General features: G+C 48.7%; 1 protein-coding gene across 2 annotated transcripts in view; it reads right to left on the minus strand.

The window, feature by feature from the left end:
- Positions 1–792: 792 nt before the first annotated feature.
- The window catches only part of C1H4orf50 (chromosome 1 C4orf50 homolog), a 109163-nt gene continuing 93692 nt past the window's right edge, over positions 793–16263 (minus strand). For both annotated transcript variants that reach the window (XM_064488204.1, XM_064488196.1), the window contains one exon: positions 793–1410. In XM_064488204.1, coding sequence (XP_064344274.1) covers positions 1315–1410 — 96 coding nt within the window. In that variant the 3' untranslated portion in view covers positions 793–1314. The remainder of the gene's footprint in view (positions 1411–16263) is intronic.

Raw genomic sequence — 16263 nt, forward strand, 5'->3', positions numbered from 1 at the left:
GCTGCCTCCCAGCAAGGAAGAACACGGCTCACTGGGTGGCACCAGGCGCAGCCTGCTTTTCATCCTGCCTTTCTCGGGGATGCTTCGACTTCAGGTGTCCCCGTTAGCCCCTTGGCTGCCCGAGTGAGATGGCCTTGCAGCCCTGCAGTGGACAAGGAAGTATTTTGAGAAGGAGCAAACCCTCTCAGTCTGAGCGGAGCGGCTGGACCACGATGCTCTTTCCCTGCTGGGCAAGACGAGCAGGAACAGGGCGGGAGTACTTCCGGCAATTTGGGGTGCTTTGGTTGTTTGTGGGGGGTTGGAAATCCGCGGACACAGTTGCCTGAACTGACTTATATTCAGAAAAGAAGAGTTCTCCACTTACTCTGGAAGCAAGGAGGCTGAGTTTGGGACCTTCCCAGCTGACCAGACCCTGGCACACAGTAGGAACCCAGCCAATGTTCGCTGCATCAGGAAGAGCCTCCTCTGATGGATGAGGCCACGCAGGGAGGGGCTGCAGACTCACCAGATGTCCGAGCTGGGAGGAGCACTGGTGGGCACGTGGTTGCACCCATTTTGAAAATGAGGAACCGAGGCCTGGAGAGGTCAAAGGATGGCCTCAAAGTCACTGACCAGTAGGAGGCGCAGCTGGGTCTCTGGTTCCTTAATAAGGTCCTTTCTCCCTAGACTCAAGGTGCTTGACCCCTGGGGGTCCCAATCGCATTTGAGAATCTAGAGAAATCCTCTCTAGATTCTCTTTAGGAAAAGGAAATGCACAACTTTTTGCAGGGGCGAGCTCTGCAGGAGCTCTGTAACATCAAGGCCTCATTTAAGCCATTGTTCTGCCAGGCCCCACCCACCTCACCCATCTTGGGTGGCAGCTGCGTAGAGCTGAAGTGTGATGGGTCCTTCCGGCGGAGTGCACCCCTGAGAGACGGTGAGCGAAAGGAGACGGGATCACATTTTACAAACAACAATGATCCCTGACCCGTGGGAGGCATCTTGGCGTTCAGAGCAGCCACTAGCTCATTTGGTCATCAGAACGAAGCTGTCAAGAAGGTGTTAGGCCCCTCAGACAGATGAAGAAGTGGGAGTTCGAAAAAGGTTAGTAATGCACAGGGACACAGCGTAGGGGTGGCCGAGCCAGCCAGGATTGTGGGACTCCAGCTCTAGGCTCCTGCCACCAGCCTGTGCCAATACAGACGGGCTTCTGACAGTTAAACAGCCATCCCTCTTGTCCCCCTGGTTGGTATCACACAGAGTAGAGACGTTCTCAAGAGTGACTTGAAATAGGAAGGTGATCATTTGGCTGGTAGCTCAGCTTCCTGGAAGGCATCACGAGTCACGGGGCCACCTCTGCTCCACTGGTCGGGTGGGAGGGGTGCGACTGTTTTCCAGCTTGCTGTGCTTGGCTCTGTGCTGTCTTCTTTTCTGCCACAGAAGAACAAGGAGATGAGTTCTTAAAGAGATCCTATCAACCAGCATGGCATCTACATGAAGCCACACATCTGAACACACAAGCCTTTAAGATGCATGGAGGCCCCCTTCCATCTCTATAGGTCGTGGGCTTCAGTCATGAGATCTGTACACAGTTCACCAGCTGCTGTCTCTGGGAAAGAATCTTAGCTTGGAATTTTAATGAACAATGCCTCTTTATGTGGGGTGGTTTTGAACCTTAAAACAATATGGGAGTTTTAGGTGAAGAAGCATTCGTGTGTATTTGTACAGAAAGGGTTTCTAGTTTTCATGAGACTCTCAAAGGGTGCTAGCCCTTGTGTGGTCAAAGAGACAGAGGGTAACCTAGGAATCACGAAAGAAATGTTAGGTCCCAGATGTGAAGAATGGCAGAATGAGACAACGGCAGGTGGAGATGGAGGAACAATCAAGTTGGGGGACAGAAAGAATGTGAGGGTGGAGAAGCGTTTCAGGCAGAAGACTGACACAGCCTGTGCAAAGGTCCTGTGGAGACAGGAAGGGATCACAAGCAGCCAGTGCAGACAGACTAGACAAGGGAGGGGGACACAGGGGCTGTGAAGGTCTCAAGTACGGCAGATGCTGAGATGAACAGACACTGGGGGGCTGTAGTGCAATGCTGAGACATAAGGGCTTAACTAGTGAAGGACAAAAGGAAGGAAGGAAATGAAGGAGGCGGAGGAGGAGGACTGCCTGGAGGTGGTGATATGTGAGTGGCGCCTTGGGGATGAACAGGAGTCTTCTGGGCAGAGGAAACAGAAGACTGCTTGGCTTGGGCAGAAGCCAAGAGGTGCAAGAGAACATGAGCTGGGAGGGCTCAGCAAGGCAGATCAGTCTGTCAAGAGGAGCTTTCAGGGATGTTGCCAGATCAGTGTGTCTGGGCGATCTGACAGTCTACTGACGGGACCCCAGAAACACTAAAACCCCACTGAAGAGCAGCATCTCTTTGCAGTTCCACTGTTGCTCCCATAATTGATTTCACTGAGCTGGGCTTTTAAAGCTGAGGGTCTCCTGAGATGGGTAACAAAGGCTCACGTCGCTCACAGCCACATTCAGGGTAAGGATGTTGGTAAGGACACCAACAGAGTGCTACCCTGTGTGTCTCCAGGCTTGGGGTAAATAAAGTCAGATCTCACTTGCTTAGGTTATTTATTTGTGTAAGTGGTTTTTAGGTCTGCTTTTCAAAATGTATTTACACATATCCTGTAAGCTGCTTTTAATCTTTTTATTTGAAGGAAATAAACAAGACAAAAATAAATCCAGTTCCAATCCTGAAAGCTTATAGGCTGACTGGTACCTAAGTTTCCCTGCACATCACAGTCACATGGATAGCTGTAGAGGAATTCAGATTTCAAGGCTCAACCCCAGAATTATGGAATCAGTACCCAGGAGGTATATGTCAGAAATCTGTATTTTCAATGAGTCCCATATTCATGCATTAAACTGGGTGGTTCTTATACATTAAGTTCATGCATGCAGCACCTGGCATTGGGTACCACTGCATTGGGTGACGCTCCAGTCTGAAGACAAAGCAGACAAGTAAAGTCAACGTCACTGGAAGCAGGTGAGTGGTACCAAACACAAGAAATCATCATCTCTTGCCTACATCATGCATGAGGTTGGCCCAAATCTTTGCCTTGATCTTGCATTCATCAAGGAATTAATGCAACAACCCTTCCAGGATTCATAAGCATGATGGGGTCACCTCCATAATCCATGTGGGTCACTCATAGACGATAATTCCTAAGAGAGTTACATCTTAAAAATTACAACAATTACAAAGATACTCAACTCCTGAGAAATGATCAGCCAATACAATAAATTGAAGAAATCCCTGTGGGACATTACATGTAATAGGATTTCTAAGACAGATTTTAAAATAAGAATGCTTCCAATATTCACGTATATATTACATGAATGAAAAGTAGAGTAACTGATATAGGACCTCAATCAGCAGATTAAACAGTAGGTTAGACACAGAGCTAGAGAGATTTAGTGAACTGGAAGATGAATTGGAGGAAATCACCCAGAATTCAGGGCAGAGAAATAAAAAAGTGAGGGGGCAGGGGGAGTTACTCTAGATTGAGTGGTTAGAAATTGCCTTTCTGAGAAGCTGATATTTGAGCTAAGACCCAAAGTACAAGGAATGTCCAGCCATGGAAAGAAATGGGAATCAGGTGTCCCTGGCAGAAGGGGCAAATGTGCGTGCAACATGCTTAAGGTGAGAACCAGCTTGGCAGGAACAGGTTGATATGTCTGGAGAATGTAAAGCAGGTTGCTGTGGTTCTACCAGGTAAGAAGCCACCATGGGGAAGAGGAGAGTGTGATCCTGTGTGGAGTCAATGAATGGACTTCAGCTCAGAAAGTGGCGGTCAGCAGGAGGCATGTTTAGGCTGAGGGCGAAGAAGAACTTTCTAACAATGAGAGCTAAGAGCTAACCACTATCTCACTCATTCATTAACTCATTTGTTCATTATCAAGTACCTGCTCTATGCCAGGTGCTGTGTTCAAGGCTATGGGGTATGCTGAGATGAACAGAACATGAGCATCCTTGTCCTCAAAGGCCTCACAGTTGAGTGAGTAAAACAGGCCAGTAAACTAATGTCAGACAGAATGGAATGCTGCCTTCACAGAAATCACAGTGGCCGCGGAGAGTCACAGAAAGGAATCAAGAAGGTGATCAGACTGAGACATCCAGACAGCCTCTTGGAGGCAGCAGTGTGCTCACTGCACTGCAGATGTGGGGATAATCAGAGAGGACCCCTGCATTTGGAGGAATGCATAACCAGTGGACCCTAAGGTCCCTTCCAATCTTAGAACTGACAATTCTGTAAAACTACAGCAGGCATTCATGTGCCCGAGGGAGTTGGAGAGGACTAGGCTGCGGCTTCACCTCCTAGTCCATTGGGGGAAGCAAATGTGTGAGCAGATAATGGCGGAGATCCCAGGCAGCGAGACAACCACATGACAGGGAGAAGGGAAGCCCTTGGGTATAAGAAAATGAGGGCAAAAATGGGGACACTAGTCCATGCCCTATTTAGTTCCAGACCTTTGTGAAGACAAGAGCTCATCAATGAGAGAATGCATTCTGACAGGAGGGGCCAACACAGACGTGACTGGCCTTGACACCATTCACTAACACCGGAGGTCACGCAGCCCTTTTCGGGGGGATGTGTAGAGGAGATGAGAAGGTCAGACTTGGGGACACCTTGTCACTGCCCTTTCTCTCACTCTGATCTGTAAATCAAAGCAGTGTTGGACTGACCTACTTCACAGATAAAAAAACACCTGGGAAGAACAGACCTGGTATCTCTGTTTCCTCTCTTTCCTGTGTGCTGCCATTCCCCCAGCCCAGACCACCACCATCTCTCACCTGGACCAGTACAACAGCTTCCTAACCAGGCTCCCTGCTGCCCCACCCCAATCCACTCTACACAGCAGCCAGATTACTAGAAAGTTGATCGCATCACTTCCTTGCTTCTTCTCTGTCTTTCTCTGCTCTTAGGATAAAGCCAAGCTCCTTAGAAAGACTTCCAGGACACTGGAATGTCCAGCCATGCCCGCCTCTTTTATCTTGTCTCTTGAACTTCAAAGCCTTCCACTTCACACAGCAGCCACACAAACTCCTTGCACGTCAAATGCAACTTGCCTTGGTCACATAAGCAATGTTAGGTGCCTAGAGGTGGAATAAATGTGTACGTCCTAGAGGGCAAGTGCTCCTGGTACTGATGGGCACGTTCAGTGGATTCTCCTTTCAACTCCATTCTCCTCTTGGTGTTTGGGGAATAGGAGCTTCCATTCCACCAACAGTCAATCAGGAGTAGTTCCTGGGCCAGAAATCGTTTCCTTTCTCATGTGTCTCTCATCTGAGTGTGAAGTCCAGCTTGGACAAGTAAGAAGGTGCTTGGCCCCCTGGACATGCTGGACAGTGGGCTGAGTGCTCTGGACTTCCATAAATGCAAAGTTTGTGATCTCAGGAACTTACAGGACAGGATAGAATGACCCTTGGACTCCACTGGCCAATCAGGACCATGGAGAAAGGATTCTAGGGAAGCAGAGGTGAGGAGGACTTTGTAGGGGCATCTGTCCAGGGGAGCCCAGTGCTCCAGTTGGGAGGACCAGCAGCTGCAAAACCTGATATCCATCCAAGAGTTACAAGGAGAGAAATCCTGGACCACACCTACTATGTGTCAGCTACTGCCCAGAGCCCTTGACAGGTACCGCCACACTGAATCCCCATTTACAGAGAAGGACATTGAGAGGCTTAGAGAGAAATTCACCCAAGATCCTGCAGCAGGTATGTGGTGGGGTTGGGATTTTAAACAAAACCTATCAGACTCCAGGACCCAGAGAGAAAGGCATGTGAAATGGCCCAAGCAGATGAGAAATTGCTGCTGAACTGGGCGGATGCTGACAAAGCACAGATGAAATGTGGATCAACTTAATGTGATTCTCATGAATGCAATCCGGTTCCAACATATTTCCTCAGGGAATATGCAGCATTTTCTTGCAGGTAAAGGGAATCAAATGTAAAATGCATGATTTGTTTTTTCAAACAAAAGTCTTCAAAATTTAAGAATCTTCTCAACCTGCTCCATCTGGCCACTAATTTTTCTATTTAAATGATGTCTGTTTGTTATCCACCTTATGCTATAAACAGGCTTGGTGTGAATCATGGTGTTTTAATTAGAATACTAGTTATTCTCAAGAAGTCATCTAAAATAAGTCCTTATATAATTAGGTGAAGCAGCAGACCTCCGGACAGAAAGTGACCCCACCGTAATCACCCAGCTTGATCAATAAATTTGAGCTTGGACGAGCTTCCCAGACCCCTAACTGATAACTTCTCTATCTCATCCCCTGCCAGCATCCATCTAGAGCCTTCCACGTGCCCAGTGCTGGTGTTTTGGTGTCAGGGAGAGATGAAACAAAGTCTCTTCCCTCAAGCTGCTCACATTTCCCTTCCTTTCCTCCCTTCCTTCCTCCCTCCCTCCCTCTTTCTTTCTTTCTTTCTTTCTTTCTTTCTTTCTTTCTTTCTTTCTTTCTTTCTTTCTTTCTTTCTTTCTTTCTTTCTTTCTTTCTCTTTCTTTCTTTTCTCTCTTTCTCTCTTTCTTTCTTTTCTTGCTTATTTCCTTTCTTGCTTGCTTCTTTTCTTTCTTCCTTTTTTTTTTTTTTTGGTGCCTCCTTATTGAACTTCAAAACGATACCATGTCCCTATTTCTCTGACAGATGTTACACCAGAGCTGCTGTGTCTCTTTCCTCTATTATGCCTTCTGAGTTTGTGGAATTTTCTGGCCTTTCTCAAAGCCAAAACCCCATTTCCCTCAAGCACCTGGGACAGATTTTGCTCAGACTTTTCTTGGATACATTCTTTCATGGGGAGCTCACCTCTGTGCCAGAGAAGTCTGTTTCACCGGACAGCTCTGACTATCGGGAAATTCCAATCGAATTTCTCCACCAAGTAATTCTCCAGTTCTCAGCAGGCGCTGACTGGGTGCTCCGCACTTCATATGCCAATTGCAAGTCTGTGCTGTTACCTGTGCTTCTGACCAATTGGCTACAAATTGGAGGTTCCTATGTCCCTCCCCTTAGGTTTGATTTGTTTGCCAGAGGGGCTCACAGAACTCAGAGAAACATTTGCTTATGTTTACCAGCTTATTATAAAGGGTATTGTAGAGGATACAGATGAGGTGCCCAAGGAGAGGTCCAGAAGGGTCCCCAGAGCACCACCCTCTAGGCACATGGATGAGTTCTGGTTCACCAACTCGGAAACTCTGTGAACTCATCTTTTTTTTTTTTAATAAAGACTTATTAAAAAGAAACAACAGGCCTCAAATGGAGTCACTTGTGCTAAGCCCCACATCAGCAAACCAATACGTAGTATAAGCGCAGCTTCAGCCTCCCCAGGAATGCAGTTAGTCTGGAGTTTCCTGGTCCACAGCAGCGAGCTAACCCCCCGACAGACCTCTTCACCCCCTGCAGAAGAGGAGGAAGCCCACTTCTTCCCTGTCCCGCGCCCTCTGTCTGTGGAAGCCTTCCGCTCTGTACAGCTGCTCGGAGCTCGTTTCTGCTTGCTAGATGGGCTGTTGCCTGATTCATGAATTCCTGAATAAAGCCAATTAGATCTTTAACTTCACTCAGTTGAATTTTGTTTTTTAACAGGCTTCATTTTATAGGCATGTTTGATTAACTCATTGGCCGCTGGTGATGGAACCAAGTCTCTGTCTGGTCCTTCTCCCCTCCCCAGATCTCTGGGGTGGGACTGAAAGTTCCAACCTCTAATCACGTGGTTGTTTCCCCTGGCAACCAATCCCCACCTCCTTTTAGGTTACCCAGGGGTTTCCCAGAAATCATCTCGTTAACGTAACAAAGCCATCTTTATCTCAACAGTTAGGAAATTCCAAGAATTTTAGGAGCTCTGTGCCTGGAACAATGGATGGAGAGCAAATACACATTTCTTATTAAATCACTATATCACAGAAATTCATCCTTGAGTGGAGTAACAATGGGGCTTGCTAGAATGTGTGTAAAGCCGTTGAAGGGATATTTCACACAGCATTTAAAGCCAGGCACAGTGTCCACTCACAGAGAAGCCTCTCTTCAGATAGGCTGAGTCTGGTTCCCACTGCCCCTCCTGTCTCACGGTTTCATTAGAATGGTGGGAGAAGATGGGGAAAGGCCCAGCTTTGTCTGGAGGAGAACCACAGTGATGAGCTGGTACAAGTTAAGTGGCTCTCAGAAAAACAGACCTGATTTTTACACCTGTCAGTTCCTGTGGTGTAAATATTCCCGTCATGACTGATTTCAAGCCACCAGTGGGATGTCACTGAGGAGCTACTAGGATGTCCACGAGCAGCTCTGGCCAGCCAGGGGGAGCCATCTCCAGCACCCCACTGTGTGTGTGTGTTTGGGGAGAGTGCAGGCATAAGAGAATGAATGAATGAGAGACAAATAACAATCCTGCAAAAGTGATAAGAGAGAATGAACAGGAATGAACAGGATGTTTTAATAACTACAGTAAATAGACGATGCAAATAAAATAAGCCAGAATCAGTGTATTAAGCATTTTAAGCAGCTTCTCCAAATTAATTTCAAAGAATCATGCCTGGTTTTTTAATAAACAGTCAAGATGATAAAGTGTAAGGGAGTTATAACTTACTTCCTCTGTGATCTTGGGCAAGATATTTAATCACTCTCTGTTTTCCCATCAGTAAAAACTAATAATACCCACCACAGGGCTAGCGTTGTTGCAGAAACTGGGGCATGAGGGGATGGTGGTGCCCCAGGGCTTGCGTGAGCCCCTGGGATGCGCCCTGCCAAGTGAGGGTCCTTGGCTTCTTGCAGGGAAGAATTCAAGAGCGAGCTGAAGTAGAGTGAGAGTAGATGCATTCAGGGAGATGTTCACTCCATAGACAGAGTGCAGGTGCCTCAAAAGGGGAGACAGAGGGAGACGGAGAGATACGTATGAGGCTGTTAGTTTTTTTGGGTGCGGTTATTTCATGGGCTAACAAGTGGGAGGATTCTTCCAACGACTTTGGGGAAGGGGTGGGGATTCCCAGGAATTGGGCCCCACACACTTTTTGACCTTTTATGGTCAGCCTTGAAACTGTCATGGTGCCTGTAGGAGTGCCAATAGCATGCCAGTACGTTATAATGAGCATATAACGAGGCTCAAGGTCTACCTGGAGTCACATCTTCTGCCACCTTGGGCCTCAAGGTCCATTGGAAGTTGAATTTTTCCCCCATCTTGGGCTGAGGTGGTTTTAACGAGTTTATGTTGTATCCTCACTTGCTGCGTCATTCGTTTAAAGGCTATGCCCTGTCCCCTTCCCTCCTGTCTCAGTGTGACGGAGGTACCTGGCAGAGGCTTTAGCAAATGGCAGAGTTAGCATCTAAGCCTGGGCAAACAATGGAGACTCAGACCTCAGCAACTAGGGGCTGAACCACATCCCCAGCGCCCTGCACTGGTCCTGGAGCGTGGCAGATGTGCAATGAGTATTCTTGAAATAAATTTGGAGTCTGGGTTGTGAAGGTCAGTGTGCTAGCATGTAATGTGGAAAGAACATACCATGAAACAGATGAACCTCTCTTCAATTTCCACGAGCTTTGCAGTTGCATGGGATACAAAAAAAATACAGATAAAAATAAAATGCTCTCCCCCCGCAAATGCTCTAATCTGTGTTTCAATATCAAGATTCATTGGGGCCATTTTCACTTTCACTGTTCTTCGCATCCCAGCCTAATTGATGGATTCCTTCATGAGTTGAGGCCTCCCTGAATCTCATTACCCCGGGGCTTCTAGGTGTATTGATCCTTTTTAGAAAGAAGGCAATAAATCGTCCACAGATGTAATGACCAAACCCACTGCCAAGGGAGAGTATACAGAAGGCAGGCTTCCTCACTGCACTGTCTGTCTTTAAGTGAACTTGTATCAGAAGTTTGAATTTCTGAATCAGCAACTTGTATCAGAAGTTTGAATTTCTGAATCAGCAATAGGTACCACTGACTTTAAAAATGTTTATTCCCTTTGAGATGGTAATTCCGTTTCTGAGAATTCATCTCCAAGAAACAGTCTTCTATGAAGACAAAAATGTATACTCACTAATAATCAGCACATTATTTATTAGGGAAAAAAAGGAAGCCACTCAAAGGTTAAACAACAGGGGTCAAGGAAGTTTTGTGTTGTATAACTGTAAGAAGTGATGTTTATGAAAACGATGTCAGCAAATTTACCCACAGGGATGAAAACGGACATGGGCCAAAACAGCAGCAGTGATTTTGTTTGTATGGTTTTTGATGTTTTCTCCTTAACAGCTTTTTTCTATTTTATATATTTTTTGTCATAAGCATACATCACTTGAAATTAATTTTTATAATTTGAATTTTTCAAGAGGTACATAACAAAGCCAGCAGGTCTTTATGCAGGAACATGCACAGTGACACTTCTCATTCTTCGCTTGCCGGAAGTACTTAATGACCTCCTCTCTGGTGTTGCTCTCCCATGGGTGGAACCTCAAGCTTGTTTTAAGTGGCTGAGTCAGGAACTTAAGGTGGCCTGGAATTTGCTCATGCACACAGAAATGCAAAGAAAAGCCACTTCCATCACATGAAAAATCAGATGTAGGTGCCATGTTATAGTCTATTTTTCCACTAAGATAAATTCTTCTAAATTTTTCAAGAGTTTTAGTTTAGTCTCATGTATCGGTCTAGTCAATTCCTTGATCCAATAAGTAGCTCAGAAAGGAGTTGCTCTAAATTCTACACCTGTAAATTTTATCTTCAGTTCTCAGGGTGGGCACTGCAAACGCCTCTAACTTGCTCCCAGTCCAACTCCCCTCCAAGCCACCCTCCAGGTAATGGCCAGGGTGATCTTTCTAGATTATAACTCTGGTCCTGACACTTGTCTTCCTGGTGTAAGCACCTTCAGTGGCTCCATCACCACATCAGGTTCTCCCCATCTTGCCTGTTACCATCATTTCCCTCACCCTCTAAGGTCCACTCACATCCAGTTTCCACCATTCCCAGACACAGCATACTATGTGTGCTCACACTGCTAGAGAAAGACAATAGTTGTTGGTCAATCCACAGCTTTGCCCGGTCCCTTTATTTTTGTCATCTTCCAGCCTAGAGGTTGGAAGGTGGAAATTGACTCTCAGGTAGGAACGGCCATGGGACACATTTATGGGAAGATCTGGTTAATGAGGTATGAAACAAAGTCTGCTGAAGGCATCTGAGAAAAGCTTGCCTTCCTCTTTCCTCTTGGGACACAGATGTGAAGCCTGCAGCTGGAGCAGCCCCCTTGTGATCATGAAGCAATAACCACCAGGAAGAAAAACCAACAAGCTGAAGACAGTGGATCCGGAGGATGGAAAGCAGCTGTGTGGTTGATGGTATCACTGAGATGCCAGACCCGCCTTGAGGCCGTGTGGCTCTGTCTCCTTGAAGAGTGAGGGGCGACGTTCTATTGCTTGCAGCTACATGTCTCCTACTGGACTCACTCTTCTCTCACATAAGAAGATGTACACAAAGGCGTAACTTCAGCACCTGGAACATTCCAGCAGCTCAATCCATGTTAGTCTCCTCTCTCTTCTTCCTGCATATTCCTTTTGGGCCGTCTTTACCCACCTGTTGGGAATACACTACACCCCAAACTGCACATTTTACCGAGATATGCCAGGTTGTGTATCTGTACACATGATCTGCCTGTGACAGAAACCAAGCTGAAGTGGCTAAGGCAAAAATGGGACTTTCCGGCAAGGCTCTCTCCCAGAACTGACGGGAAGGATGAGCAGCTATCCCCGAGGACGGAGCGGTTTCCACACACACACCTGTGACCAGCGACCCAAGCATGGCCTGGGAGCTCTCACCACCTTTCTGTGTCTCCTTGGCAGTGACTTTTTTCTTTCTTACTCTGCACTGGCTTCCTTCACTGCAACAAGGATGCAACACACTGACAGCCCCTGAAGTTACTGTGGGGCAGGTGTCAGTTTCAGAGTGAAATTTCCTAGAAGAATTCTGATTGGCCTGCGTGGGTCAGGCGTCTGGCTATGGGCCAACCAACAACAAGGGGGTGGAGCAGAGTCACCTGGGTCCCGCCCCCTGCAGAGCAGGTGTGGAGCAGGCTCTGTGCCCAGCCAGAGCCCAGGTGCTGTGTTGGCCTCCCTCACACCACAGCCTCTTCCCACCTTCCCCAGTACACAGAACCAGTCAGCTTTAGGGCAGTGTGACTCACCCAAGGGCAAAAAAGCCATTATTCCGCATGTTCATAAAAACTGTCTTGTTTTGGAGACTTTTCTGCTTAGAGGACTGGAGCCCGTGCTTAATGTGGACACAAGGTGGTCTGGTACACGCCGGAACAAGTAGCTGAAGCTGACAGTGAAGACAGGCTCAGGGATGTGGCATCAGGGCCCAAACACGTCTGGTATGCAGACGGAGAAGGGTGCATTCCAGAGCTGCCTTTTCTTAAATGTTGAAAGGGCCCTTGCTTCAATACAGAATTAACCCGACCTCAGTAACGGTTTCGCCAAAAAAAAGTGGACCCAGGATTTCTAGAACACCCACGTGGTGCCTATCCTACCAGAAGCCCCCAACGTTTTTTGGATGAAATTCTCTAATCCTATCATTTCTGTATTCTCATCCTCATGTTATAGAAGAAATAACTGAGGCCCAGAGATGTCAAGTAACTTGCTCAAAGTCACCCAGCTAGAAAGTGGCAAAACCAGCATTCGAATCCAGATCTGCCTTGCTCCACGAAGCCCAGATTCCTGCAGAGCACTCATTGTCCCCAGAGAGGTTCAGTCCAAAGGGAAAGCCAGCGCCCACGAGCCTCTGAGAGGGTTGACCTGGTACACGCAGCCCTGCTCAGCCAGCCTGGGCTGCAAACGCTAGACATTTTTAGCATGTACCTAAAATAAAATAAAACGTGCAGAAAAGTGTAACCAAAAAACCTGAGTGATCTTTCAAAAACAAAAAAAACCCCAACAACGTGGGCCAGTGTGCAAGGAGGAAGTTGGAGGCTTTTAATCCCTCTGTTTCCACCTTGAGTCTTGAGGCCCCAGAGGCAGTTTCACTGTTGAGCTCTTCAGCTTCGTCGCCCAGGTCTTGGTTTGCACAGGTCACCCAGAGACGTCCAGCCTCCGTCGCCTGTAAATCATTGCAAGCCAAGCAGAGGCCCAGGGCGAGGCGATGCTATCAGCTCAGAGTACAATGAGACACCACGGTCATTCATCAGAGGGCTGGGGACCAGACGGACGCAAATGATGACTAAGAAAAATGTTGCCAGAGCCCGAGGGTGAGGCACAGAGGGAAAGGGCAACATTAGAGAAGAAAACCACACTGTCACTTCTGTCATCACGAAAATCCAAGATGAAGCCCCCATAGATGGGAGACCCCAAAAATTCTGCCACAAGAAACAAAAGAGGAGAAGAGGTTCCAAGCACGATGCCCTCTGCCAAAGCAGGGGTGTTGTGAGCAAGAGTGGGACACAGTCTGGTGCCCAGCAGGCTCTGGAAGCCCCACACCGGATGGAATTGCCACTGGAATGGAGGTGGGTAGAGAAGGAACCCCGCACCCCGAGCTTCAATGAGGCATAGGACATAAGATGCTTCTCCTGGACCAGCTCTGAATCAGGGATTTCTCAGGGCCCATTCAGCACTGTGTGCTGCGGAGCCATCAGGAGCTTGGCTGAGAAGACAGGCTGCCAGGTTCAATTCCCGGCCCTGCACTCACCAGCTCTGTGATCTGGGGCAAGTCAGCTAACCTCTCTGTTTCCACGTCCATGAGGAGATATGATAATAACATCTCCTCCACAGAGCTGGCTGTGACGAGGGAGCGAGCCGATGTGTGCGAAGAGCTTTCTAACCGGGCCGGCAGCATCACGGGCACTTTCATGTTAATTGCTATCTTAGCCCACTCAGGCTGGCTGCTACAAAAAGCACCCTGGGCTGGGCAGCTTATAAACCACAGAAACATCCTTCTCACAGTTCTGGAAGCTGGAGGCCTGCGATCAGGGTGCCAGCACGGCTGGGTTGTGGCGAGCGCCCTCTTCTATCTTGCAGACTGCCGGCCTCCCGCTGTGTCCTCACGGGCCGAAGGGGTGAGGGAGCCCCCTGGGCACTAATCCCACTCACGAGGGCTCCACCCCCAAGACCTATATATCTCTCCGAAGTCCACCTCCTGAAACCATCACACTGTGGGGTAGGGCTTCAACACACGAATCTGGAGGACACGAACATTCGGTCCATCACAGTTGTGAATTTTGTTCCAGCTTGCGTGATGAGGGCAGGAGAGTAAATGCTGAATTTGGGTTTCAACTGCAAGTCCTATGAAAGCAGACCCAAAGTACACAACTTCATACTGATCAGCCAGAAAGATGTGATGTTAGTTTCACGGGTGACCGATAACTGATCCCCTTGGGCAGAGCAGCTGAACCCTTAGTAAGCCTCAGCTTGTGCCCCACGAAGGGCAGAAACAGTGGACAGTGACCCTTGGACCACAAGTCAGGGTAACTATGGGATGGGGCCGGCTAATTCGGATGATACTTTTAGACCTGGGAAGGAGCTGGGGTGGGGGTCAGAAAGGGACCCCTTCCCTCCATTTCTGGGCTCCTCCATCTCGAGAGACAATCCTAGGAGAGGAGAAGCGTCCCGGTGGGGATGGGAGGTCGCTCGCCGTGGGTGGGTGACGGGCTCCCTCCCACCCAGTCTCCTGCGTTCACTCTTTGGTCAGTTCTGCGGCGCTTAGCACTGCCTGGGTAGGCAGATGCTCTGAGGGGCCTCAGAGACAAGCCAAAGGCTCACCCCAGTTGAGTGGTGGTTTGGGGAAAGGAGATCTGACTCCCACGGACAGAGGAGCCGAGGCCCTGGGACGACACCACATGGGAAGTATATGCACACGCGCATCTGTGTAATGGGCACAGGGCTGCAGGTAGTGAGACAGCACACGTAAAGCGAGGCACGCAGGGCCCCAGGCTGCTTCCTGCTGATGGAACCTGCTGAAGCCTCGGAGGAAGAAGTGGCTTTTGAGGCAGCATCCACGGGCGGGAGGGGGTCGTAATGGGGTGGGGGCTGTAGAGAAACACGGGGTGGGGAAATGCACAACGTGTCTCAGCAGGAGCCGCAGGGGAATGTGTGTGGGCAGGTGGGACTGGAGAGCAAGGAGGAGGAGGGAAACTGGAGAGGGTGGCAAAGGCTACGAATGCCGAGTTTAGGGGTTTGGACTTTTCCCTGCAGATAGCAGTGAGACAGATTCAAGAAGTAATTTTGCACATGGGAGTGATATAAAAAGCACTGCTCTTCTAAAGAACGAGCAGTCTGTTGGCTGGTGCGGGGAGCTGAGAAAACGTGGACGGGCAGAGCTGGCGTGAGGCAGGGAGGAGCTGAGCTCAGCCCCTCCATCAGACACAAAAGGCAACTGAACAGCTCTGTGATCCCACGTGGAAGTCCCTGCGCGAACCAGGAACTGGAGGCAGAAACAGCCCAGCGCTTGGTCCCCAACAGCCTGGTTTCTGCAAAAGGGGGAAGTGATGGGAACCCAGAGAAAATGCAGATTGAAAGATGTCAGAGTGGCTGCCCCGCTCAGACACCAGCCTTGTTGGAAGACAAATGAATAGCCTTGCAGGTCGGGGAATGAACGCCTGGTCCCTGACTACTCAGTGACTGGCTTTTATTTAGTTCCTCTGGACATATCCAGCCACACTTTCCAGGTTCAAGGCCCTGTGCTGGGTGTTGGGGATATGCAGGGGACAAGACAGAGTCCCTGGCCTCAGGAGCTTGTGGTCTGGGGGGCAGGGGTGGGGGATGAACCCACAAAAGGGCTGGCACTGCATATGATGGGCAACTTGATAGAGGTCACAGGAAAGGCTTATACATCAATTTTCTGTCTTACACGTGTTCTGTCAGCACTTTGGAAGCAGGAGCAGGGCTGTCTTCCAGCACCAGCCCACACAGAGTGCTGGGCACAGGGTGGACACTGGTGGCACGTTTGCTGAGTGGATGAATGGATGCACAAGGAGTCGAAGGTGTGGAGGGACCCAGGGAATCTGCTGGACCACAGCCTCCGCGCTCCGAGTCTCGACCCACAGTCTCTTAATTGGTTATGTTTCTCGCTCGGAGTCTCTAAAAGACCCTCTGAAGGTGGCGGATAGAGCTTCACTTCACACCATACTTCTCTCCTGGCTGCCCTAGATTTTAATTAGTCATAATCGTCATAAGCATGTTTATAGCACTTCAGCATTTCCAAACCACTTTCCGCACATTATCTCCCTGGGATCGCACACAAATTTGCAAGGAAGGACGACGGTCGGCTCTGCCG

This window comes from Camelus dromedarius, chromosome 1 (genome assembly GCF_036321535.1).
Source record: "Camelus dromedarius isolate mCamDro1 chromosome 1, mCamDro1.pat, whole genome shotgun sequence".
Classification (NCBI taxonomy): Eukaryota; Metazoa; Chordata; class Mammalia; order Artiodactyla; family Camelidae; genus Camelus; species Camelus dromedarius.